Consider the following 24,090-nt stretch of genomic DNA (forward strand, 5'->3'; position numbering starts at 1 on the left):
AGAGATCTCTTCGCCCGGGGATGATTCCAAGAAACCTTGCTGCTCCAAAGCAATGTAATATGTAGGCGAACGTGTGCAGGAACCCAGCTTATGGAAGGCAAGAGGCGAATTTCATTCCTGATCACAATCATGAGATTTCCAAGCACCGATGCCTGCCCTTTATCAGTTTTATCTTTGAACCAGTTACTTGTCCCAATTCTCCACTAAGCGAGTTCGCAAGTCATTTCTCGTAATTTTAGTTGCCGCAGTTATTCACAAGCCAAGGCGTCCCGTCCAAACCAGCCCGTTCGTTGATCACGCTGCAACAGGAGTCGTCTCCTCTGTACTCCGTACTCCGCACGGGGATTACAAAATAGAAAACCTCCCAGCTTTCCCTCACGTCCCTACGCGGCAAAATGGGAGAGCAAAATCTCAAATCCTCAAAGCATTCAAGCGCCGTCGAATAGACACCCTTCGATGATTCATCATCACTGGACAAACCCACGTTTTTGCGCGCGGCTGATGGGCCGGTGGATCAGGCTTTTCTTGTCTCCGCAGTGGTGGCAAAACTCTCGTTCCGTTTCGGCACGGACTTTGTTGCGTCCATAGGGCTTTTGCTAGAGGGTGCGTGGGGGGCCAACCGTGGATGATATGCGAACTCTCTTTGCATGACTCCCCTCGAGCTTCATTGTTATTTCGCAAACCTAGCCGTTCCACAAAGGGAACGGAGGGTGGAATGCAGAATGGCCGTATGTATTGAACAGGGCACTCCGTCTCTCTCCCGTGTGAGATGCCAATTGCACAGAGAAGCACGGCGGGCGGCCAACGTAATTATTCAGGGTGGACTGGGTCCTGCGCCGTCCTTCGGAGAAAATTCATCGGCCGCCCGTGCAAAACTCGGCGATACAGGGATTGTCCTGGCGAAACGACCAGCTGAAACGAAAATCATTCATCACCACTGAATCTCGAAACCTCTCGATCAAGGCATCATCACTCCATCCGCCCACGGCTTGCGGTCGTGATCCTCCGGGGAACCACCATGCTATCGACGTTGCGTTGCAGGGGCGGGTGATACAGGCCTTTCCGTCTTTCTCTCTCGTTGACCTTATCTGCCCTTCGATCCCAATACCTCCATCGATCAGCACTCGTCCCTCAGCATCTACGGTCAACGCTCTGTGCACCCACCGATCCGCTCCTCCATCTCAAAAGCAGAAGGTGACCACGGTCCCTCCCAACCCGAAATCTTCCCTTCGTATTCGCACTGACCCTCTCTAGCCTGCACTTCATTCCTGACGCCTGATGTTGTCAAACAATACCGCCTCGCCAGCCAGCACACGCAGCGAACAAGCTGCCCCCTGGCATTTGCCCAGTGATTAGCGCATCCTTGTTGTCCAATAGGAACGTCACCACACCCTGGTTTTATCAAAACAGAGGGAAGATATTCGTCCCAAATTTGAGGGCAAAGGTAACAGATTGTAACTAGCATCCATTTTAAAGCCCCTTACCGCCCTGCAGCACCAGCATTCTAGCTTGTTATTTATGGATATGGACGTCCGAGAAGCAAGCGAGCATCGATCGACAGCTCGCTTCTGCTCGACGACTCGCTTCGTCGGTACCGCCTACATGGACTCGTGGCATAACTTTGGAATTGCCAGAGCATTGGCTGAACTGACAAGCCATTTACCATAAAACTCCAAAGATTCACCCAGTGCACAACGCATTAAGATACGCACGCTAGAATTATTTTTTATTTATTTATTTATTTTTTTAGGCTCGTCCGACGCCGTTTTCAACCAGCAGCGGACGAGGTTATGCGCTCGCAATGACGAACGGGCCCTCTTCTTCCAAGCCCCAACCCATCGAGAAGCCCGTATCCTCGAGCTGCAGCGTATGAATTGTCAGTAAAACCGTCCATCATTGCATCCTCATAGACGGGACCCATCCCAGCCATCCGGCACCCCCTCCCAAGCAATAGCTCAACGCACATCTTCCTTCTGGCCGAAACACTCCCATCCAATGCTGACCAAAATCCATCATTCAAATCCCGGAACCAAATCCCTCACACGGCTCTTCCGTAACCCATGAGTCCATAATTAGCCAGTCATCTGCGATTTACGAACTGTGACCTCTTGTGTGGTTACGGCTGCTCCGTCCAATGCGGGAAAAAAAAAAAAAAAGAATACAGGGCCCCAAGGGTCTGAGCACTCTGCCTCGTCCTTCCCGTCCGTTCGTTGCACCCGAAAACCTCCAGGAATGTATCCCGAGGGAGCCAATCACCTTTCTCCGTGCCTTTCGTACGGTGTACGGAGGACGGATGACCTCTTAGACACTGCCAACTGAAACCCAGCAGGGTTTGTGTTTGGGTTGTTCTGGAATTTTGCTCCCTCTCGTTCAGGGGCTTCTCCCAGAGAGGGGGAAGGGACTTGATTGGACCTTTCTTGAAGCATTTCTGGTTTTTGGAGATTTTTCTTTTTTCTCTTTTTTCTTTTCTTTTTTATAACTCTGTCCGGTGGTGACAAATCCTTATGTACGGAGTCACTATGTATGGGAGTAGGCGGAGTACTCCGTCACACACATACATAAAATACATACGGAGTACATTCATGCAATAATAATGCAAACTGGGACATACATGTCTAGCGGATTATGAGATTATAAGCCGATGGTCCATCCATCCCATACAGACATATAACCAATTCCTCGGCATACATACATCATCATACATCCGGAATCAGTATGGGAGTGAATTGTCGAAATTCCGGATGCAGCTCTGCAGTGTCACATCCCAAATGGTCGACCTGCAGCAACCTCCCGCTGCGACCATAGTACTCGTCGATCAGACCCTCCCGAGCATCGTTGATATGGTAATAGTTTAAATAGTCCATAAGGTATTTCACCTATCCTACCTTGCACACACATACACACACACACACATGCGCCTTTTTGCCTCACAGGAACTACCCAATCAATCCCAGGCAACACCACGGGCCTTTTCTCAGTTAAGAAAAGGGGGCGCTTTCCGTGGAAACTCTAGTATACTTCAATGAATGGGGAGTTGTTTTAAAGGGAAACATAGCACCGTGTTACCTGGGACTGCTGGAGGTTCTCAATACGCAAGGTACGTAAAGTACATCTTCCTGACATATTTTTGACGGGTACCGGAAGGAGACTTGTGAAGGAGCAGCATGTACATATCTGCTCCGTACTTGAGACAAACTGAACCTCCTTAAGCTGAGTGACAGAAGACAGAAGATAGTAAGCACCGAGGTCGGAATCGCAGCCATGACTCTTCACCAAACTGACAGGTGAAACCAAAAAAAAAAAAAAAAAAAAAAAAAGCCTATGGTCAACAAGGTCCTCGTCCAATATAGCCTCTAGCCTCTAGCGATTAACATTGATGGTATTATGTATTAACCCGTATTATGGACGGGAAAGAGGCGGTTCTGCGATCTAGGTGCCTGGGCCGCTCGGCTGCGACCGGGCACCCCCTGCAGTCAGCTTCGACAATTCAGCCTGTTCCTCCCATTTCATCGTCACCTGCCTCAACGCTATGGCCGAGAGCTTTAGCTGAACGCCATCAGATTGCGGCCGGGGCCTGGGCATGACGTCGCTTCGGGACATGCCAACCGACGTCCTGCTCCCCACACCGCGTAATTGGAGGCACTGCACCGTAAGCTGATAGATGCCCAACTCCAGAAAGGTCGCACGGGACTCGACCCTTTGCCAGAACCCGTCGTCCCAGAACGGATCTCTCTCCACGGCGTCTTTCAAGGCAGTCAACCAGAACCGGAACGAAGGGACGTGGTACTGGCAGCGGCCGAGCCCTGCAGACCTCATATATTCTGGAAAGCGACACGCAATGATGATGAGACGGACGAGTGGCTCGGATTGAAACACATGCAACACGACGCAGGCGGGGCAACCCTTTGTCAGACACCAATTGCGCTCTTCGGTCACTATACATCGAAGCCACGCGTACGCACTGCGAGCATCGCCACGGAAAGCCAGCTCCAAATCTGAACGTGGCTGGCCCGGTACAGCAAGCGCAGCGACCAAAGACGCCTGCCGAAGAAACTGCAACAATGGCGTGAAGAGGGCGTGTAGTATATCGCGATGGAGCTGGAATGTCTGTTTTTCCGATGAAACGATCTCATCATTTCCGTGCAATGTGCAGAATCTACCTGTTCGTTAGAGAGCCAGGTTCTTTCATTTTCTGTCTAGCCTTCTGGCGGTCATCATGGTGGGCATACTCTGACCGTGCACTCTCTTGCAAGCGCAGCCTCACCGCTTGAAACTTTTCACTGTCATTCAAGGCGGCCTTGTCCTCCTCTCTGATCCGAAAAGGGGATTCCATGGCGGAGTTCAACATCGCGAGCTCTTTATATTCTGCTCTTAGTGGCCCATCGCCCGGAACTTCGAGTTTCAACAGTTCTGGTTTTAAGATGGCTCACACGTTTCATCGATGATCGAGGCGTGGTACCTCGAACCTACGGGCTTGGAACTCCCCCTTTCCTCTGCCCCCGCTCGGATTAATCGTGCTGCACTGGTGAGAATATACAAAGTGAAAATTGATGTCTCAGCCAGTCATCCTGCAAGCAACTGTGAATGCAAGAATTGGAGGGGCCGAGCCCAGCTGGCTGAGCTCGAAGCGCGGGCCAAGCGGATGGGCAGGCGATCGGTCTTGCGGCATGCGTGATGGACAGCGTTGTCGGCAAAAGTCTCATGATGCGAGATACCTGCGTTCACGCTGGGTCCGGGCGCAAGGACGAAGTACTCCAGATCAGAGGAATCGCGCAGCAGCGACGACCTGGGCCTGCCCACGTGCACATAAAAGCCCGAATTCGGCAACTAAATACGCGTAATCTTAGGGAAGGCGCGTTTCCCTGAGATTGGAGTGAGGAGTTGCGCCTTCTCAATTAAGAGAACAACAAAACAAAAGAAAAAAAAAAAAAAAAGAAAAGAAAAAGGAATGAACGGGTATTAGGTTGGAGGGTGAGGTGAGGGGGAGGAAGGAGCAAGAAGAGTCTGGAGAACTAGATGAAGAAGGCGTTCACCCTTCTTTCTTTCTTTCTTGTTTCTCTTTCTTTTTTTTTTTTCTTAAAAAAAAAATATATATATAAATAAATAAAAATAAAACTAAACAAGTCGGCAAGAGCAAGTAAAGGAGACGACAGAATGAAGCGCCCGAACGGGTTAGCGCCATGTAGTGTTTTTTTATGTAGAAGGTTGTGCAGGTGCAGCAGGGACGGCAGGGACGGCGGGACATTCACCTGAACGCTCCTCTGCGCTGTCGGCGGTCGTGAGCGAGACTGAAGACGGCCTGCCGCTGGGATCTTCCTCGAGTCGAGTCTGTCTGCCGCGGTCGGTGCATCGCTCAATCGGTACTTGAACTGCCTGTCGTCCTCGGGGTCCGTCGGATGGAAAGGGAACAATCATGTCGGACCCGTTGGGTATCACGTAGACATGGAGAGGGGGGTGGTTGCTCAGGGGCCTTTGGAGCACCAAATGGCCATTTCTGAAATCTTCAAGGATGTTGGACCATACTGGTTAAATTGCGAGTAGTCCGTAGTAGTTCGTTGAAACCCGTCTCTCGTCGCTGCTGTCGTACGCCGACAGTCTGCTTTTCCGCCATGTCGTCGTCCCGCCGCGTAGCACTTTTATCGAGTCTGTATCTCATCAGGGTCGGGATATGCCAGAAGAGCTCGCGTCGTGTGGTTGCAAGGTTTCGGAGAAGCTCCTCTCCCTGAAGGGGCCAAGACGCTGCTGTGCTCGCTATTGGGCCAGACAGATCAACAAGGTTAGCCGCAGATGATAATATACATAGCCCGAAGACGGGGGAGAAACGCGAACCAGGATAACCATCAGAGCCTCTGTTGCTCTACAGCCATCATGAGCTGCGATGTCAGGACACACCTTGATAGAGGCATGCGCCGGTCGGGAGAAAATCGAAGATGTATAACAGGCGCCCGGCCACTGCCCAGAGAAAGCAGTTCTGGTATCGTGCTGCTAGCGTTGTTTTTGAATGGGTGGGAACGGTGGGAAAATGAGGATGCCAACAGCCAAGTTCACGTCTCCTGAAGGAAACACAAGAGCATCTCACAGCCAACAATGCCACTCAATTGCTGGTTACATCGGCCTTTTTGTCTGTCCTTCGTGTCTCTCACTCATTTGCGTTGCGCCCAAGATCATCAAGGCCTCTCTTGCTGATCGGAGAGGCATTTCAACACAGGCCGGTCGTGTCCAAGCCCGCACACACGCAGGACTCCCTTTCCTTCACTCTTTAATTCGCTCTCTTCACTGCTGCAGGTTACAGCTGCGAGCCTCGAGGCTCCATCCTGTGATGGGACAATCGACGTTATAGGAATGAGATTACCGTCTGTGTCCGCTCTTGCGGCGTTTGTTGCAATTCTTATCCAGTCACAAGATGCCTTCGCGATCTCCAGGATCTCCGCCGTTGGCTCCAAGTTCTTCAATGAGGAAGGAGAGCAATTCTTCGTCAAAGGTGGGATATCTCATGCGCACTAGAAGCCAATCGTTCTACGGCAATTGCTAACCGCTATTCGCCCCGTCCTCCTCCCCCCCCGGCAGGAAACGCATACCAGCTCACCCCGCAGGATCCTCTGGTCAACACCACGCAGTGCTACCTCGATGTGAAACTGATGAAGGAATTGGGCGCCAATGCAATTCGAGTCTACCATGTCAACCCTGACGGTGATCATGCCGGCTGCATGAAGGCATTCGCCGATGCGGGAATATATCTCTTTGTTGATCTCGACGATTTTCCAACACAAATTGACCAGGTATGGGAGGGATTGGAGTACATGAATATCCCAGACCATGGCGTAAGGGAAAACACAAGCTTACCGAAGATTTTGCCTGGCAGAATCATCCCGCGTGGGAGGCAGCACAATTCGATGCGTTCAAAAGGACCTTGGATGAGTTTCAGCAATTTGAAGACACCGCTGCTGTATTCGTCGGAAATGAGCTTTTGAACGCAAAGAATGGCTCGCATGCAGCTCCTTACGTCCTTGCAGCGGCTCGGGATATCAAAGCGTACCGTGACCCTAAAAGGTACCGGAATATTCCCGTGCGCTATTCGGCAGCCGATATCGCCGCGTTACGACCAATGTTGCAGAACTATCTTGTCTGCCGGTCGAATGCCTCCGAAACATTGGTCTTTTTCGCCCTGAACGCGTACGAATGGTGCGGAGATTCGACTTATACGCGCTCCGGCTACTTAAACCTCCTAAAACAGGCTGAAGGCTTCCCAGTGCCAATCCTCTTCTCGGAGACCGGATGCAACACTGTCCGCCCAAGGGTGTTCCAGGACTTGACCGCCATTTACGGGCCCAAGATGGTGGGAACCTGGTCTGGTGCAGTCGTCTATGAGTGGATCCAAGAAGCAAATGACGACGGCCTGATAACATACGGCAAAGCTTCCCAGCAGGACGATGAGAAGGACCCGTCTGATACAGTTGTCGTAGATGGATATTTCCGCCAAGGCAAACCAAAGCCTATCATACCGGATTTTCCTAATTCAAAGTCCCGCTGGGCAACGTTGACTCCAACGGGTGTGAACTTATCGGACTATTCGCGGAAGGCATCCTCCGTCATCGCTCCGCCACGTCCGGATTCCACCTCTGGATGGAATGTAGATCCCAGCGCTGAGCTGCCAATCCTTGATGAACCGATTGCGACCTTGACTGCAGAATTAAAACCCACCCAGACTGCAGACGGAGCAGCACCGTCACATAAAAACAGTGCAAGCCAATTGCTTTCATCACCCACTTCTGGAACGACCATATTTTCCCTCATGGTGGGGGCTTTGATTGCTCTCGGTGGAATAATTGGATGGCTTCTCTGAAAGGGGGATAATTCATTGGGCTGAGCTACCATAGTTTATCCTCTCAGGTACCATGGGAACCTGGCGTTGAATGTCGTTCCAGTTAAAAAAACTACCGTGTGGATTCCAATTTAGGGACGATCACGAGATTCTCCTATGTAATACGGATCATACTGTCTGCTCTCAGGGTCTCTTCGGTACGCTACATTCGTAACTATGGAGTTGAATTCCCCTACTTTCTAACGATTTCACCCAATATTACTGACTGGTTCGGTTGCACGATACCTAATGTATGCTGTTGATGTATGTATGATACCAATGGACTGGCTTCATGCTGGCAATTCTATATTGCTTTAAGCTCTTTTGCACCTGTCTATTTATAGGTGACCGACCGTTCGACTTTTCAGAGATACCCGAGCTGCCATTAGGTTCTATCTAGCTGAGTATAATCCCGCTTGAAGACCTTTGCTAAGTCGTCACCTGAAGTGCAAAAGCCTATGGAATCCAACTACGGAAAGTTACGATCAATAGACCCCTAGATATTTTGTATTGAAGACCACTGTGGTTGTAGGCACGAAGGATTCGGATGCTTCGTATCCATAATACTCTGACATATACGCATATCAGCCTCTCTAACCGGCCTTTGACGGAACAACACGTGGGTGAGTAAGGCCATAATATAAGATCATGTCATCATTGCATCAAACTGCATAGTCTGTCAAATGTCGAATATCTCCACCAAGCATAAACGAGACGTAGGATGGATCAAAAAGCAGTGTACTCCGTAACTAGTGAACCGGGGAATATTCTTTGAAGCAATGGATCAAAACGAGACAGCGAACCCAGAACAAAAACCTTCTACCGACCTTCCTAGTAATATCCATCACTCCAAGGGAAAACGAGGCTTAAACTGGAGAGGAATGCGTGTAGCTAGATGAGACATTGCAAAACGGGAAAGGTCATCACATAATTAGGTAAATCACAACATGAAAATCCTAAAAATTATTCCAATCGTACGCTGCTCAAGGCACATTGAAGTAAGAGAAAGTAGCCCAGGGGAGGCGGGAATCAAAGGAGAGGAAGCGAATATTCTTTCAAAGTGGAAAACCCCCCCCTTTTCTCGGAAGCTTCGAAAGAAAGGAAAACAAAGGAAAAGCCAATTGTAATCAGCGACCCATGACAGACGTTCTATGTCTCGAGAAATTCGGATAGCCTCTCCTATTTACGCTATCCAAATTAAATTCCGGAGGATCCACGGGCACCTGCGTCTGCGGTATCTGGTCCGCCTCCCTCACTTTCCACGGCGTCACGGGAGAGCGTGGGAACTTCTGGAGTTTAGTCCTTCCGCCCTCGTTGGGTGTGCGAGACCGCGATGGGATATAGCCAGGAATCACTGGTGAGGGTGAGAAATCAGAATCTAGAATTCGCGGTGGGAGGAATTCTGGGTGCGGAGCGGAGCGAATTGGTTGGAATGAGAGCGGGGCGGGAGTCAGGTGGTCTCCAGCAACACAGTGATTTAGTGGCTTGGCATTGGGGTTGGTAGGCAGGGTTTGACTACCGGGATTCGACGAAGAATGCCAGGGGGCAAACGGCACCGTTGTTGGGTTTGACGTGTGGAGTCCTAGTGGTGGGTTGGACCGTAGGTGCGGATCAAGGTCCGCAAATCCAGCGTCGATGTCAATGCCTAGGCCTATCTCCTCATCGTCGATGATATCAAGATCAAGCGCCACGGGCTTAACTGGGTTGTGCTTCTGCCTTGGTTGCTGGGCGTGGTCATGCGGGGCCGGGTGGCTGGAATGCTCGTTCTCCTCTCCCCGAAAGCTATAACATGACGAAGGGGATCGACTGACTGGATCTAGCTGCAAGAGCGGTTGTCGCCTTGGCTCGCTAGGCACTTCCGCCACTGTGTCTGGGGTAAGCGGAAACGAATTTGGCCCCGAGGAGAATGAAGAATAAGAGCTATGCTTATTTTCTAAGCTGGAGTTGTCGTTGCTCTCGCCGCTGTCGCGATGGTTCATTGCTGCTTCGGGATGGAAACGACAATGTGGCTCGAAATCGCTGGCAACACTGCATATCGCCCGGGCGAACCTGGCTGCTACTTGTGCTGAAGATGGGCGGACCTCAGGGTTTCGTGCGAGCATATCTTTCACTACCGCTAGCAAGGGAGACACGGCGCGATAATATGAACCCTTCTGCTTCGATGCTTCACGTTCGAGGATATCCATCCATGAGAAAATTTGCTCGGTGTTCCTCGCAAGATGAAAGGAAGCATCTGGGATATTGCCTCCATATCCAGGTGTACGATTTTTTGCTCCCCGGTGGTTGACGAAAGCGGATTGTTTCTTTTTGCAGACGCAGGTAAGGATATCCAAAGAAATAGCTGCAAGGCAAAAGACATCTGACGCCGGAACGTGGTGCCCTAAAGGTAAGGTCCCGAGTCTTCGTTCGCTGCTGTTCCTCCCACTGCCGTCATTGCCGTAAGTGCTTAATTTTAGATTGTTTGGGCTATTCAATGTACCTATTGTCGCCAGTTTTGGAGTTGCTGGATGAAAATGATTCGACGACGAGGTCGACATTGTCGACTGCGAAGTAAAACTCGGGATATTCCTCCGTGCTATGGAGTTATGGGAACTAGACGCATTTGATGAGGAGGATGTGGATCTCGTCAAGGAAATTTTAGAGTGGCGCTTTGATGCTGGAGACCGGGAGAAAAACCCCGCCGGTGACCAGCCAGGGGCGTTGTTCTGCATAGCATTTGAGGGTCGATCATCCCTCTTAGCAGTTCCTGGTCGGGATGGAGGACAGCTCTGAGGATAGAGAGTTGACGTAACAGGTAAAACATTTGATTTCTGCTCTGGAGCCGCGTACTGGTAGGTTTCCATGTTATTTGGCTGTTTTTGAGGGATCAATGGGTTGAACGAATCGAAGAAGCCCAAGAAAATGCGACTCTCCGAATCAATGAAGACATTGGATGGGCGAATGGCACCGTGGCACTGGCCATGACCATGGAGCCATGCAAGTCCACTGGCCAAACAATGGGGCCAATTTAGCAAAACTGAAAGCTGGTCATCCTTTGATAAGTGTTTGAATGAGCTTGGCCGGTCTTTTAAGAACGATTTAAGCGTGCATTCCGGTGAACCAGACAGCAGCACATTAAGAGTGTCTCCCACCGAATAGGAGCCAAAGACAGACATTATGTGTTCATGAGCGAATGGCCGCAAGGCCCTAACTTCGCGAAGAATTTCCTGTTCGTCCTGGCAGAAATGAACCTCATCGAGAGTAAATTTTAAGCGCAGCACTTCCCGACATTTTGAGCCGGCATGGACAACCCTGTCGACCTGGAAAGAATCCGGGAAAGAGACGGGAATTTTCTGCCGATGTAATTCCTTTAGTGGTATCAAATCATGTTCATGAAACCTTGTATGCTCGCCCTCGGGGATCGATCGCACCAAGTACTGTCGCTGCACGCCGGGGAATCTCCAGTCCAAGAAGACATCCTTGACCATAGACGACAGACGAAGATTAGCGGTGTTCTCTCTGGTGATGGGCAGGTCAGCGTCATCGTAGCCATGATCTATGAGGTGGAATATCCGGTCCTGGAAGTTGATTTCTAATAGAACGAGATATAGCTTGCGCGCTCTTTCGAGAATCCAGTCGATGTAGGAATCGTCCGTCAGGCTTTTGCCAAAGGAGGGATATCGATCGAGGCGAGAGTGCAAAGCAGGATCAAGAGTCTTTAGGACGTAGTCACGCGAGACGGTGGCATCAACTCTCTCGTCTGGCCACCACCGGGACGTTATTTCAGGCATCTTGATGGCATCGCTGGGCAGGCGGATTTTGTTTTAGCGTGCAGTTAAACTCTCTGGCCCATGCGCATCTTTTCAGAAGAAAAAGAGAAATGTCGCGTGGGAGAGAGGGATTGATGGCATATTATTATCCACGTTTTGTTCCCCTCCCCCTCGTCTCGTCTGCTCCCGACTGACCCTCTTCCCGGGCACCCTTGGTCAACATCGAGTATGCACGCCACGATCTCCACCATGCGACCTTTATCGCAGGCCAACATGCTGTGTGGTATTTGGCATATGGCAGGGATGGCAATGAAACCTCGCTGACCCTTGGCCACCTTTTGCCCAATCCCAACCCGCAATCGCCCGCTAGCGGAACGAGGGAGATCCCTGATCGCGACTCGAGCCAACCACCCCGCCGACGCCATCTTCCCCACGATTCTTCGTCGCTTCTCGAACACTGCTGGAACGATTGGGCCAAGGCACGAAGGAGTGATCGCTGCGTATCTGGGGAGAGGCGCCTTGGCTGTAGAGATGGTGGTGATACGGCATCTCATCACCCAAGAAAGTTTAGGCCATGAAACACGCTACACATTTTGAACACGACGCAGAGCCAGACACGGCGAACCGAGAAGCAGATTGAAGAAAACCATTTTGATCCGGCACACTGGACTGTCTCACGGCGTTGTTACATTGCGTTCTTCGCGGACAAGCTACAAATAGTTAGTCGTATAACGGCTTTCTCCTCGTCGAAGAACCGGAACATAATACTGTGAATGGAAGAGAGAACATTCCCGTCTCTCAATCAACGCTAAAATCCATAAATGTGAGCGCAAGCACGAGCTGATCACGTTTCCGGCTGACCTCGCTGTCGCGACGGGCCCAAGCCGAGATCTTATTCATTAATAATAAGCCAGCCAGCCAAGGCTTCTTGACTGCGCGCTATGCGACCTCGTCCGCAAAGCGGAGTAGGGCTGACGTTAACACACCAGACACCCGGCAATTCAGAACGTCTTTCTGGGTAGATGTGAAGGGGGTTGAGTTTTGGACCAGCATAACGGGACGAGTGAGTGCACAAGCTTGCGTTGGTCATGGTTTTCTATCACGATGGGAAATTTAGGCCACCTGGCCGGGAAATTAAGTTACGGCACCAGTGTGGGACGATCCTCTGTGCAGCGAACGGGCCCGTATTCTCCAGGCGCCAGACCTTGGCCGTCGAGCGAATAAGGTGGAGTGCAAAGCCTTTGTCCGTTCTGGCTCGATAAGACTCGCTTGCTGGCTTTCGGACTGGCTGAATAAAATGCCAGCTTCCACCCAGCGACAAAGAACCCCTTTTCTTTGACCGCTCGACGCGACCCCAAAAATGGGATTATCCCTGGACGAGTAATTTCCGAATGACCCATGAAATGCATCCCCGAGCACCTGCAAAGGCACCAATAAACGGTGATTTTTTTATGTTGGAAACCAAGTGAAGCAGAGTGGCATCTCGGAAGTACCGAAGGAAGACGCTCGAACAATCACACACGACAAATTCCAGCAGGAACAAACGCTCACGTCGGGCGTCTCAAGGAATAAGGAGATAATTACGGAGTACTCCGTACACGAATTGGTTTGGAATGCTCAGAATGCTTTGACCACGCGAGTGGACACGAGTCCACGACATCGCAAGGGTAGAGGCCTCGGCAAGTAAACAGGCAGTGATGCGAGAAATATTCCGCAAACTCTCTTGAACATCCTTGAATTGATCCAAAAAAAGACACTGAAATTGGCTCCGGGTTTAGCTGAAGCCAAATATGGAGTATGTATGTGTGCCTTGGACTCGCAAGTCCTTATCAATGTTCATCGATTGGTTCAATGCCGATTTTTGCTAATCTGTTAGTTTCTGCTGTGCAGCTACGAGGTTCCTGACAATCTGGATCCTCCCGTTTAACCAATTAGGAATGCGTGCCTTGCTTTCCACTCCGTGACCTGTGGGAAAGCCTGGGAGCAACCTGCAGACGCCGGTGCGAACAGCGAGCTCAAATGGGCGTCGCCCTTTTTTTTTTTAAAAAAAAAAGCCCCTGAAAAGAGACGCATCCAGGTGGGGGAATATCCTGTAAGTTAACAAAAGCTCGAGTGAGACAAGAAGCCCCTGAAATTAAGCGGCCCACCACTCCATCAACACCCTCTGGAGCCTGCACTCCGTTCTCATAAGCGAATTCAACCAGATATTCTCTGTGCGTCCAATGGCAGTGCTTTATACAATATCTCCTGGTTATTTTTTCATATTATCTGTAGCCTAGTGGCCGGCCACCTACGGCAGCATCCTGAAGCATCAGAGAGTCCGGAGGAACTGGTACCCGAAAAGATTCCCACGCACTCTTAAATTTACATCTCCAGAGTACGGAGTACGGAGTATTGAATCAAAAATGAGTTCTTTAGGGGATTATATGAAATACACTCGCTGAATCGTGCATCATTGTTGGATAGCTACATACGGAGTACAGAGAACGTATATTAAAAAGAGGCGACATATCATGCCGCAGATAACAATACTCCGAATTTACTCCGCAGGAAGCGATCAATCTCCTACACTTCTGCTTTGTAAAGCGTGAGGCCGAACTGTTGCTGCCAAGCAATATCAGCCTCTTGTCCTTCATCAAGCCCTGGATGAGAAAAGATTGAGAGAAACGAGCTTGTTGCCGTGTGTGTCTCGCTGCAAGGCAAAAATATGGTCAGAAACACGGGTAAACATTGTCAACCCGCACATTCATGTCCTAATCAATAGACTCAGTCGGCCAGCATGCAGCCAACCGCGGAAGCATCAGTGAAATGGCCCTTCTGAGACATTTCTCTCCAAATCTCATAGGACTATTGGGGGGGTTTGCCTGTTCCTGGACAATCCAGGATCCTTCATAGCGCTCAGACAAAACGATCATCGCACGATTCCGCTCGCTGTAGCTTCTCATATGTAGAAGTGTTTCCATATTGTAGTTATGTGTGCGCCGGCCTTCGAACAAGGCATTAAGTATGATGTACTGATTCCGACCAGACTTCGAGCAGACCTGCTGGTTCCGAAGACTTAGTGACAAGAAAACAAGTGCCTTTGCAAACAACCGGGATTCGGAATGCTTTCCAGCCTCAAGATCAGCATCCTGGAAGCTTAAAAGACTTTATCCATCCCCATAGCTTGTGTATTCCGTAGGCTAATTTGAATTGCGATGCACGCGAACAAGGGGCTCAGTGGCTGACGCAATTTCTATCTGTTATCCGGAGGAAACCAAAGGCCATTGGCGATTGGCGGGAAGCGTATGGAGGGGAAAAAGAGGATTGTTTCCCGCGCCCATAAAGGCCGTTGGTGGGCAGGCCGAGCAAGGGTTTGCTTGTTCCAGCAAAGTCGAAGCGAGGTACACGGATAAGCGGTGGCCTTGAGTGTTGGCGAGTGTAATAACCCCAGATAGCCTAGGGAAGCCGCTGGGTCGGGGGAGAATCGATGATGACGCGATGCGAATATCTTTCTCGATGGGTCAATGTGCAGTCTTTATCGTGGATGAGCAGCGGATAATCCAGGTTTCCATTATTCATGCTCACACAGTGCGTGTCTCAAGAGAGGGAATCCCCGCATAGAACAAAGCGGTCAAGCAAACCAACTGAAAATGATTGTCTATTTTGTCCTGGATATGTATTTCGAGAAGAGGGATTAATATTTTTTTTTAATGCACCACCTGGCTCTCTTGACAGAAATCCCCTTACAACTCCATTTGCCATTGCTTCTCACTTTCATGGATGGATCTGAATGCGTCATCTCATAGCCTTCTATCGTGATCTTGAAAGGGATTACTCTAGGCCTATCGGGGATGATCTTACCGTAATGTTTCGTCTCAGCCTGCTAGACAAGGCCTACAAGGTCGATTGGCCGAATCCCACTCGGATAAGCAACCGCAAAAAGATTCTCTTGAATTGCCTGGATCGATTGACATACATTTATAGCTTGCTCTCGCGTTTCTCGAGATCCCGCAACGGCATTTCTGCCTTTGTGGGCTGAAGATCTATTCCACGGTTATGCCCTGGCCGTGGCCCGCCAGGCGATGCCCGGTCGTAGCGAATTACACCATTCCCCCTTATCGGGGTGATCCGGGTCATTGATTGGGAGGACGGGTTGCCGCTTCACATATACTTCCCAGTTGTTCCCCTGGGGAGAGGAATCGTGAAGACCATATATTAGACAGATCAGTGTCTGCCAGGTATCTTCGGAATTCATTTTTTTAGGTCAGCTAATCATCTGGGTGACCTGGTATTGGCGGCACAAACTCACATCTTGAGACTCGCGAAGGTCCGTTGAAGATGTCCCGATTACATAGCATATGTATTATATTATATATATAACAAATGCCTTCTTGAAGGCTATCGACAAAGATACTACTTCTTCCGAATAGCCTGATGGGTAGAAGGAGGAAGCGGAGAGGAGAAGGAATAGAAAAATGCGAGTTGGTTATACTCGAGAAGGGAAGCAAGAATTTTGAGTCAGCCTATGACCGTTTAGCGGGTGTAGCCACTGGCGTCAGCCGACTTGACACATACAACGAGAATGTGTGCAAACATTGCGATGGGCAGAGTCTGTGAATGGTGGATGCTGCTGTCCCATAGGGATGAACGGGTTGACTGACTGACTGGCGAATGTCTCCCTTGTATGTGAACAACAGCAAGCAGGGCTCCTCAAGGAATACTCTTGAATGCGACGATACATTTCATATTCACAGCTGGCCAGAGGTAACAAAAGGCCTAGGTATACATGCAGAGACCCAAAGAAAATCGCAGACGAGAGACAGCTTGCACAAAAGAGAATCAATCAATCCAGAATATGGTATCTCAGTTAATATTTACAGAACACAGATTAAAAAACAACAAGCGTCCTATGCAATAGGGTAGAAGAGCTCGTAGAAAGTCCTCGGTCATCAAAGTCGTCATACACGTACCTATCCCAACATCATAAACGCCCAACAAAGGTTTCGAGCAACAGCTGCGAATTGACAAAGCACCATAAACCAGCCTCCAATTTCCAAAACACCTCTTATAGTCCTATACAGAATCAAAACAATATGCCGATACTAAGATCGGACACCCAGAGCCGCAACCCCAAGATGGTCGCCATGTTCATGTCACAATCGCGCCTGGGATCTCCGCGTCTCCTATTCCATCACCGGTGTCTTCGACAGCCTGCTGCCTTTTCCGTTCTCTCCTGATCTTTTCTCCAACAATTATGCTAAAGAGCCTCCATAAGATATCTTCTTCAGTCCATCCTAGAGTATCAGGCCCGCCACTCTTCCTGCTTGCCTCAATCAGATCTTTTCTGAACTTGTCAACGACAGCCAATTGAATCTCCGTAACTTGTCGATGATGATGGCCGTCAGCCGACCACATCCACTTCCCTAACATTGCATCACGCTCCGGTGTCGGAGCGTAGTGAAATAGATGTGGCGATTCTTTTGCTTTGCGATATATACGACGCAGAGCGAAGTAGTGGTCGTTGGTAAAGTAGCCCGAAAGGGCTAATGGCTTTCCATTTGGCCTTCTCCTTCGATGAGTAGCTCGTGGGGTAGTTGAGAAATCAGCTTGTTCTTGAACAACAGGCGGGAAAGAGGTGGATTGCATGGGATATTCGGGTTGATCAAGAGGCGGTTGATTTTGAATACTGTGTGATTGTGTGGAAGGTGAGGCAACAAACCACTTTGGTGCAATATTCGTAAGTCGATTAAACCAAGATGGGTTAATAGCCGTTTCTTGCGCTTTGAAGTTGGGAGAAACGGTATGAACGTCCTCCTCTAAATCATTGCGAGCTTCCCCATTCGACTCAAACTGATTCTCAGCGTTATCTCCAACATATCTTAGATTGGGTGACATTTGATCTCCAAGCAAAGGTGACGGCTCATGTTGGCCGTTGGTCATGATATCGCTGCCGGTATACTTTAGAGAAGGCGGCGGAGGAAGTTCCGAAATTGAATCACTTGAACTCGAAAACGGCGGACGTGCTTGTTGCCGGACATCCTCTATAGTATTGGCTTCAGCTACGGCTGACGTGGGAGCTTGCTGCAGAGGAGCCTCGTTCGGCATGGAATTGGAGCCACGTGTGGAGGCTGATTCTAGAGCTCCTCGCATCCATCTCCTCGTCGAACTCTCTGGCGTCCTTATCAGAGATGAAAACTCGAAAGTCATATCCCTGTACTTTTCCAGCTGGGATTTTCCAAGTGACAGCATCGGGTACTTTTGTGTGTGAGCTGACCATGGCTGCCGGGGAAAATTTTCTTCATCTTGGGCGTAGCCTATATTTGTAGGAACAGCGGTTCTGCGTGGGTGAACGGTATCATCATGTGTAACCTCGGCGAACGACGGTGAGTCTGACGGAATAGCCCCCTCTCGCGCCTCCTGCTGCCAAATATCTTCATAGTCATCGTCCTCAGCAGTAGTCTGGTTTCTCAGATCACCGGGTATGTCTTGATCCTGATGAAGAGGGGATTGCGTGGCCAAACGTTCGTCGTCACTCTCAATGACAATGACCTGGCTTTCACTTGCCGCCTCAATCTGGCGGCTGATTGCTTCCCTTTCCCGCTGCCATTGCTCTTCACGTTTAGCCATTTCCATGTTTATTTTTTCGGTCAGATTCTCGTCTCTAGGTGTTGGGGTCCCTAGGTGTACGGAAGAGTGATCGTGATTCTCGTCCCGGGACATTGTTGACAGTGACTGTCCATCTGCAGCTATGTCCAGCAGAGGATATTGGATCCCTCCAGAGTCGGAAACAGAAACATGCTCATCTGAAGCCACTTCTGGCTGCCACTCCTGACGCGCTATCCTGGTTCTTTGTGCTAGTGCTTTGCCAAAACGTAATGCAGCACATAGATCTCTTCGAATCTCCATGCTAAAGCCCTCAAACAGTTTCTCTATTCGTCGTCTTGTAGCTTCGGAGTCATCATCTTGCGTATCGGTAGCATTATAAAGAGGGGCGTCTGAATTGAGTATCCTCCAATTACGGTTCAGCATTCTTTGCAGTGAGATTCCAGTCCGGATTATACGCGCTAGCCGAACAATAAGACTTCGGCGCGATACTTGTTCGGGCACCACAGGTACCGCTGGCGGTGTGAGATGGTGTGGAGGAACATCGTTAAGGACTGGCTTTTGGGCTTGAAAGTCGTCCGTCTCAGCTCTGTTTGCTGGCCATCCACCTAGTGCTGTTTCGGTAGGACGGGGATCGGTTGCAGGACTGGGTTCTGCTGCGGAGGGAGTGGAAGCCCCATTTTCTAAGGCTATTTCTGTTCCGGCATCCGCCTTCGCCAAACTTTTCTCGAGAGGGGTTTCAATGGTGACCGGTATAGACGAACGTCCTTCTAGAGAGCTAAGGAGTTTCCGCTTCGCAGACGGCAATGAATTTAGCGAAACCATACTGAATCCTTCGCTTTCCATGATAGAGTCAAATTCCCTATGGTCCTCGTTTGGGTCCGCAATACGTTCCCCCAGTTTCACTACCTTTGTTTTGGTAGTCGAGGAATGAATATTGTTAGCATCTAAAGGTTCTTCTCCTAGTTGGGAAGAAGATGTGGGAGTCGGATAGAGACGGAATTTAGGCCTAGGAGTATGTCCAGCAAAAGTTACGTTGATTGGGGATGGACCAACATCTCCGTGTATAGGTGAGGTTTCCGAGACCCCAAATTCTTTCCCGGGCTGACCGGATTGCAATCTTTCCCCTGCTTTAGCTATTGGAGTCAATTTTGGCGAGGTTTGATCATCTTGAATTGTAGGAGCACCAAGATTAGGCTGAGTGGTCTGATACGTAGAAGCGTGTGTTTCTGGCTCATACGCGGCACCATCAACACCACCTTGGGCGATATCCAAAAACGGATCATCTCCACTAAGCAGGTCTGCGATGGATTTTGCGGGCGAGGAGTGACGCGTGGGTGAATTCTCTCCAACGGGCTCTAGGGTCTTCCTTGACCTTCCTCTTTTTCGCTTCCCTACACTATCTAAAACGCCATCGAAAATTCCGGCAGGTCTCTTCTTTCCCGGAGTGGGCGCACGCTTGGATACGTCAGTTTTTTTCCCTTTACGGGGTGACTTCTTCGGTGAGGGCTCAGCCGATGAATTTCCACCCTTCAGGGGTATTTTCAGGGCGTTGCCGCTTTTCCAACCACCAGCTCTGCTTTGGATAATGTTTTGACCCTCCTCTTCTTCGTCGCGCTCGGCTTCTACCGTCACTCGGATCCGCCAGGGACTGATGTTACTTTCCGAGTGCATGGTCGTTTTGGTTGGGGAAAGCGATCTCTGGTTGAAGCGGTCCCCCGAAGGTGTAGACGGGAGGACTATATCAGGATATTTGATCGATCTTGCGACGCTTTTCGCACTTCTTTTGCCTTTACTTCTGGTGGACCACGGGGTTCTCGGGGTTCGGGACTTGAAGGGTGTCATGCTCAGTCTCCGATGGGAGAACGGCTTTGTGGCGGATGAGAGTAGAAATTCAGGATCGCCGGGATAGCCCAGCGGGTCAGGGGACGAACTTCCATTTCGACTCTCCATTGCGATACGTTGTTATCCTTTCTTTGCTCCAGGGCGGGAGGAATGGCAGGCGGCGGCAGGGAATCGCGACCAGTGCGGAGGGGGCAACAGCGGTAGCAGGTATCAAGGATTGGAAGCTATGCTCCATCGGGCGCGACCTGGTTGGAGTCGCAGGCTCATCGATTCTCTTTCAGCGCTCAGGCTAGACCTGGCAATGCGATTTCAAGACGTTTTGCTCTGGTCCGATCGTTCGCCTTCGACGGAGCTTCGTGCTGGTCGTCGGAGGTGGCTCGTGCGCTTTGTTTATGTTTGCATTGATTATATCATCCACCCTCATCGTAGGAGCCGGATCAATAATTATCCTAGATCGAGAAAAGCCTTTCATCACTAACCAAATTTGGCCCAGTAGATCTCCAGCCACACTTCGGAAGTACCCGGCCCGAGAGACTCACCGGAGCAACCCACAGTGCCGGCGAGACAACAGCACCACTACAGCAGCATCGCAGCATCGCAGCACTGCAACAGGGATCTTATCGACAAATAATGGCTGGTTCCGATCCGGAGAGTGGTGTCCCTCGCGCATCTGTTATTCTTCCTGGTCTGGGCTTTTGGTGCCGCTCTATGTGCGCATATGTACCTCTACATCACCAGGCCGCCCGTTAAAAAGCTCTTGAATGTTGAGAGCTTAGTTCTGTGTTACCATCAACTTTATAGTTCAAAGCACGAGTGGTACGGTCCGTCCCGGGCAGAGTATCCCCAGCCGCAAACGGTCCGAGCGGCGGATGGACCGGGATTGTTTCAAGTGACAAGTACATACGCAGCTCGTCGATCTGAGTTCCACCAAGGTGGTTGGCAGCGTATGACGATCCACTTCCCGCTGGTCGGCATCATATCGCGACGTGGTACCTCCATTCCTACCTGGAGCTATGGTATGCCCTCCAATACGTTACGTTGTCTCCCACAATGCCGTCCATGGTCCAAAAATCTCGTCGTTTGTCGGGTTCACTTTTATCATCCCTTAGCGACATGACTGTGAGAATTCACTCATCCGTCCCACGGCTAGCCTGTATTTCTCCTGTAGCTCAAGGTTCTCGACTCCGGCGACGGAGAGTGGTGACGTCGTATAGTTCGTGATTTGAATTGTAAGGAAGGGGGTATAATAACCCCGCCTCTTCACGCCCTTTGCAGATCCCTTTATATTTCTTAGTTGAACCATGAATAGTTACGGAGTATATCAGAGAGGAATTGACACTACTTTCTTCCGCCCTTTTGCAGGCAGGAAAAATGCACTATTCGCGTTTCGTTGGCCCTTTCTTGCTCGCCTGCGTGGTCGTGCCTGGGACGCCACAGGGCATGAATGTCACTGTTCCCGCTCCTCAGCCAGCTCCCGCGCCCACCGACTCCCCTTCTAACACTTCTACAGCACTGCAAGTATATACGATATCTGCAAACAATATCACGGCATCGTTTATTCCGTATGGCGCCCGCCTGGTTTCGTTGCTTGTTCCCGATCGATCTGGCCAGCAGCAAGATGTCGTGGTCGGCTTTGACAATCCGGAACAATATGTTGAAAATGTCGCGTCTAACAATGCCTATCTTGGGCCTATCGTTGGACGATATGCAAACAGAATAAAAAATAGCACATTCATCTTGGATGGCGTTGAGTATAAAGTCCCCTCGAACGAGTTCAACGATACCCAAACGCTGCATGGCGGCCCCGTTGGTTATGATCAGCGGAACTGGACTGTCACTAACCATACCGAGGACTCCATAACTTTTGCTCTCTTTGATCCCGGATTTGAAAATTTCCCAGGGAAAGTGGTGAACCTGGCTGCTTATACAGTCTCTTCTTCGTGGAGTCCCGACAACGCAAGCTTCGAAACCAAGCTGACCACGAGGACGGTATCCATTGCGCAGTCAGACAGGACGCCTATCATGCTGGCTAACCACATCTACTGGAATTTGAACGCCTTTAAGGAGCCAAATATTTTGAACGATACATTCCTCCAACTACCCCTTTCTGACCGATATATATCCACGGACTCCCACTTGATTCCAACAGGACAAATAGCAGATGTTAAAACTTCGTTCGATGGAGCCCTTGACTTCACATCCCCCAAGCTGATCGGCCAAGATATCCAATCAACCACTGGCCTCTGCGGTGACAACTGCACCGGCTACGATACATGCTTCATCATCGATCGGCCAACGAACATTTCTGACTGGACGTCGTCCCCCAAAACCATGGTCCCAGCTCTAAACATGTTTTCCACTACCACTGGTATCTCCATGCTCGTCAGCACCAATCAACACGCCGTCCAGATCTACACCTGCAGCGGTCAGAATGGGACCTTACCGGTGAAACAGTCGCAAGTTGACCACAATAATCAGCAGAATACTGGAAATACAACTCACCCGGTCGATACTGTGCAGAAATATGGCTGTATCGTTATTGAGCCGGAAGGCTGGATCGACGGAGTTAATAATCCACAGTGGGGCCAGTTGCAATATCAAATATTTGGGCCTGACACCCCGCCAGCAGTCAATTGGGCTACCTACGTCTTTGGAAAAGTGTAATGGGGAGATACACGTTAATGGAGAAGTTTCTGATTGAAGCACCTAGGAGTTTGGAGCAAGGAGTATAACTTGGTTGTGTTTTTAGCGACTGCACGCGGGAAAGTAGCTTTGCTTATCCCGTTGATACCTTAGGATTTACAAAAGGCTTCCAATATCATTCCGTACCACCTGATCGGCCTCAAAGAAAGCCGGTTCTAGCTTGATAGTGCCCGCTTTTATGCCCAGCAGTTCATTCATTCCTCCAAATTCTATACGGGACGCCACGGAATGAATTTGGATCTAGGCCTCCTGTAAAATAATTGGATTCCTTCCTGCCTTCCCTTGTCACCGCTTAGTATGACCATGTAACGCCTAATTTCCCGACAAATCAGCACAATATGCGTTGAATTCCGGCAGTGACTGAGAACCAGCAACAATGACATACGCCTGCATGCCAGACCAACAGACCACCGGACGTAATCCCCTTCTTCCTGTCTTCATAAAACCGAAACCCAAGGGGAGCATCACAATTGCCATAACTCCACCGGACGCCAAGACCCGAGCCGTAAAACGGTAAGAAGGCTCCCTCGGTTTAGTGGTAATCGTCTGCAAACAAACGATTCCACCCTCCAAATGTGGGGAGCTCCCTAAATCTATAAATAGGTGGAGGCGTTAGCTATCGGCGCTGAATGGGAAGGGCAACTATAACAAAGTGGCTCACCTCCCGGGTCTGAACCCCAAAGGCCGCCCGAATTCCTCAATTCGCTCCATCTCTTGCAAATGGAACATGACGAACTTTGCGAGGCGGTTTCTCGTGTTTTTCACCCCCTGAATGCGGGCGTTCAAGCATCCAGCAGCGTGGACGAGGTGGTCTTTGTGGCGCATACTGCGGAGGGTGCATGCCAGTTGCCCAATGGTCTCGTTATGACCCTGGATTTCTCGCTTAAGCCGTTCAAGCTGGCCGACGTGGTAGTTAACAAGACCTTCAAGCTTTAAACGATCATATGGCAAATCGTCGCGGGGCGAGTCAAGGAGACCTGGAGCTTCGAGCTCCGCGGCAGAGAATATTTCCCCAAGGAGCTGACTGGTTCTGCGTCTTGAACCTCTTGAGCCTGCTGAATCGTCTCTGTTGACCGGGGCACCCAAAAGGTTGGCATTCGAGGCGCGTCGACGGACTGGGGACGGCAACCTCTCTCTCGATGGCAGAGGGGACCCTGACATTCTGCGGAGTCCCTGAACGAAGGAACCCACTCGCCGCATTCTTATGTAGAAAAAGTGGCTTTGATATAGTCGCCGAGATAAAAGAAATCGTTTCTTTCAAAGCTCAAAGTGCTTTGAGGAACATATAACGTTCAAAGAGCTTTACAATCTCACAACAGCTTCAAGGGAAAGGAGAATTTTTCTTGT

At 50.1% G+C, this 24,090-nt stretch overlaps 6 protein-coding genes across 6 annotated transcripts; 2 read left to right on the forward strand and 4 right to left on the reverse strand.

Annotated features, from left to right (window-relative positions):
- Positions 1 to 3,279: 3,279 nt before the first annotated feature.
- On the reverse strand, positions 3,280 to 5,039 carry D8B26_003026 (uncharacterized protein). Its single transcript, XM_066124024.1, has 2 exons — positions 4,230 to 5,039; positions 3,280 to 4,156 (listed from the first exon to the last, which is right to left on the reverse strand). Exons 1-2 carry the CDS (start codon positions 4,346 to 4,348, stop codon positions 3,430 to 3,432), a joined length of 846 nt encoding a protein of 281 aa, XP_065980099.1. The 5' UTR covers positions 4,349 to 5,039; the 3' UTR covers positions 3,280 to 3,429.
- A 1,331-nt stretch (positions 5,040 to 6,370) lies between these two features.
- D8B26_003027 (uncharacterized protein) lies at positions 6,371 to 8,161 on the forward strand. Its single transcript, XM_066124025.1, has 2 exons — positions 6,371 to 6,481; positions 6,568 to 8,161. The coding sequence occupies exon 2, from the start codon at positions 6,782 to 6,784 to the stop codon at positions 7,841 to 7,843; it is 1,062 nt and encodes a 353-aa protein (XP_065980100.1). The 5' UTR covers positions 6,371 to 6,481; positions 6,568 to 6,781; the 3' UTR covers positions 7,844 to 8,161.
- Positions 8,162 to 8,988: 827 nt separating this feature from the next.
- D8B26_003028 (uncharacterized protein) lies at positions 8,989 to 11,631 on the reverse strand (the record flags this gene model as incomplete). Its single annotated transcript, XM_003068681.2, has 1 exon — positions 8,989 to 11,631. The coding sequence occupies one exon, from the start codon at positions 11,629 to 11,631 to the stop codon at positions 8,989 to 8,991; it is 2,643 nt and encodes an 880-aa protein (XP_003068727.2).
- Positions 11,632 to 16,740: 5,109 nt separating this feature from the next.
- Positions 16,741 to 20,148, reverse strand: D8B26_003029 (uncharacterized protein; the record flags this gene model as incomplete). The annotated part of the gene is made up of 1 exon (XM_003068680.2): positions 16,741 to 20,148. The coding sequence occupies one exon, from the start codon at positions 20,146 to 20,148 to the stop codon at positions 16,741 to 16,743; it is 3,408 nt and encodes a 1,135-aa protein (XP_003068726.2).
- A 1,263-nt stretch (positions 20,149 to 21,411) lies between these two features.
- D8B26_003030 (uncharacterized protein) lies at positions 21,412 to 22,825 on the forward strand (the record flags this gene model as incomplete). Its single annotated transcript, XM_003068679.2, has 1 exon — positions 21,412 to 22,825. The coding sequence occupies one exon, from the start codon at positions 21,412 to 21,414 to the stop codon at positions 22,702 to 22,704; it is 1,293 nt and encodes a 430-aa protein (XP_003068725.2). The 3' UTR covers positions 22,705 to 22,825.
- Positions 22,826 to 22,891: 66 nt separating this feature from the next.
- On the reverse strand, positions 22,892 to 23,943 carry D8B26_003031 (uncharacterized protein; the record flags this gene model as incomplete). The annotated part of the gene is made up of 2 exons (XM_003068678.2): positions 22,892 to 23,336; positions 23,405 to 23,943. The coding sequence occupies 2 exons, from the start codon at positions 23,941 to 23,943 to the stop codon at positions 23,276 to 23,278; spliced, it is 600 nt and encodes a 199-aa protein (XP_003068724.2). The 3' UTR covers positions 22,892 to 23,275.
- Positions 23,944 to 24,090: the final 147 nt, after the last annotated feature.

This window comes from Coccidioides posadasii, chromosome 2, assembly GCF_018416015.2.
Source record: "Coccidioides posadasii str. Silveira chromosome 2, complete sequence".
NCBI classification, from domain to species: domain Eukaryota; kingdom Fungi; phylum Ascomycota; class Eurotiomycetes; order Onygenales; family Onygenaceae; genus Coccidioides; species Coccidioides posadasii.

Bases quoted from the DNA above. Each gene is read 5' to 3' on its own strand.
- D8B26_003027 (XM_066124025.1), top strand. From the start codon at position 6,782: ATGGGAGGGATTGGAGTACATGAATATCCCAGACCATGGCGTAAGGGA.
- D8B26_003026 (XM_066124024.1), bottom strand. From the start codon at position 4,348: ATGTTGAACTCCGCCATGGAATCCCCTTTTCGGATCAGAGAGGAGGAC. The intron at 4,157-4,229 runs GTATGCCCACCA...ACGAACAGGTAG, and splicing joins CAAGAGAGTGCACGGTCAGA to ATTCTGCACATTGCACGGAA.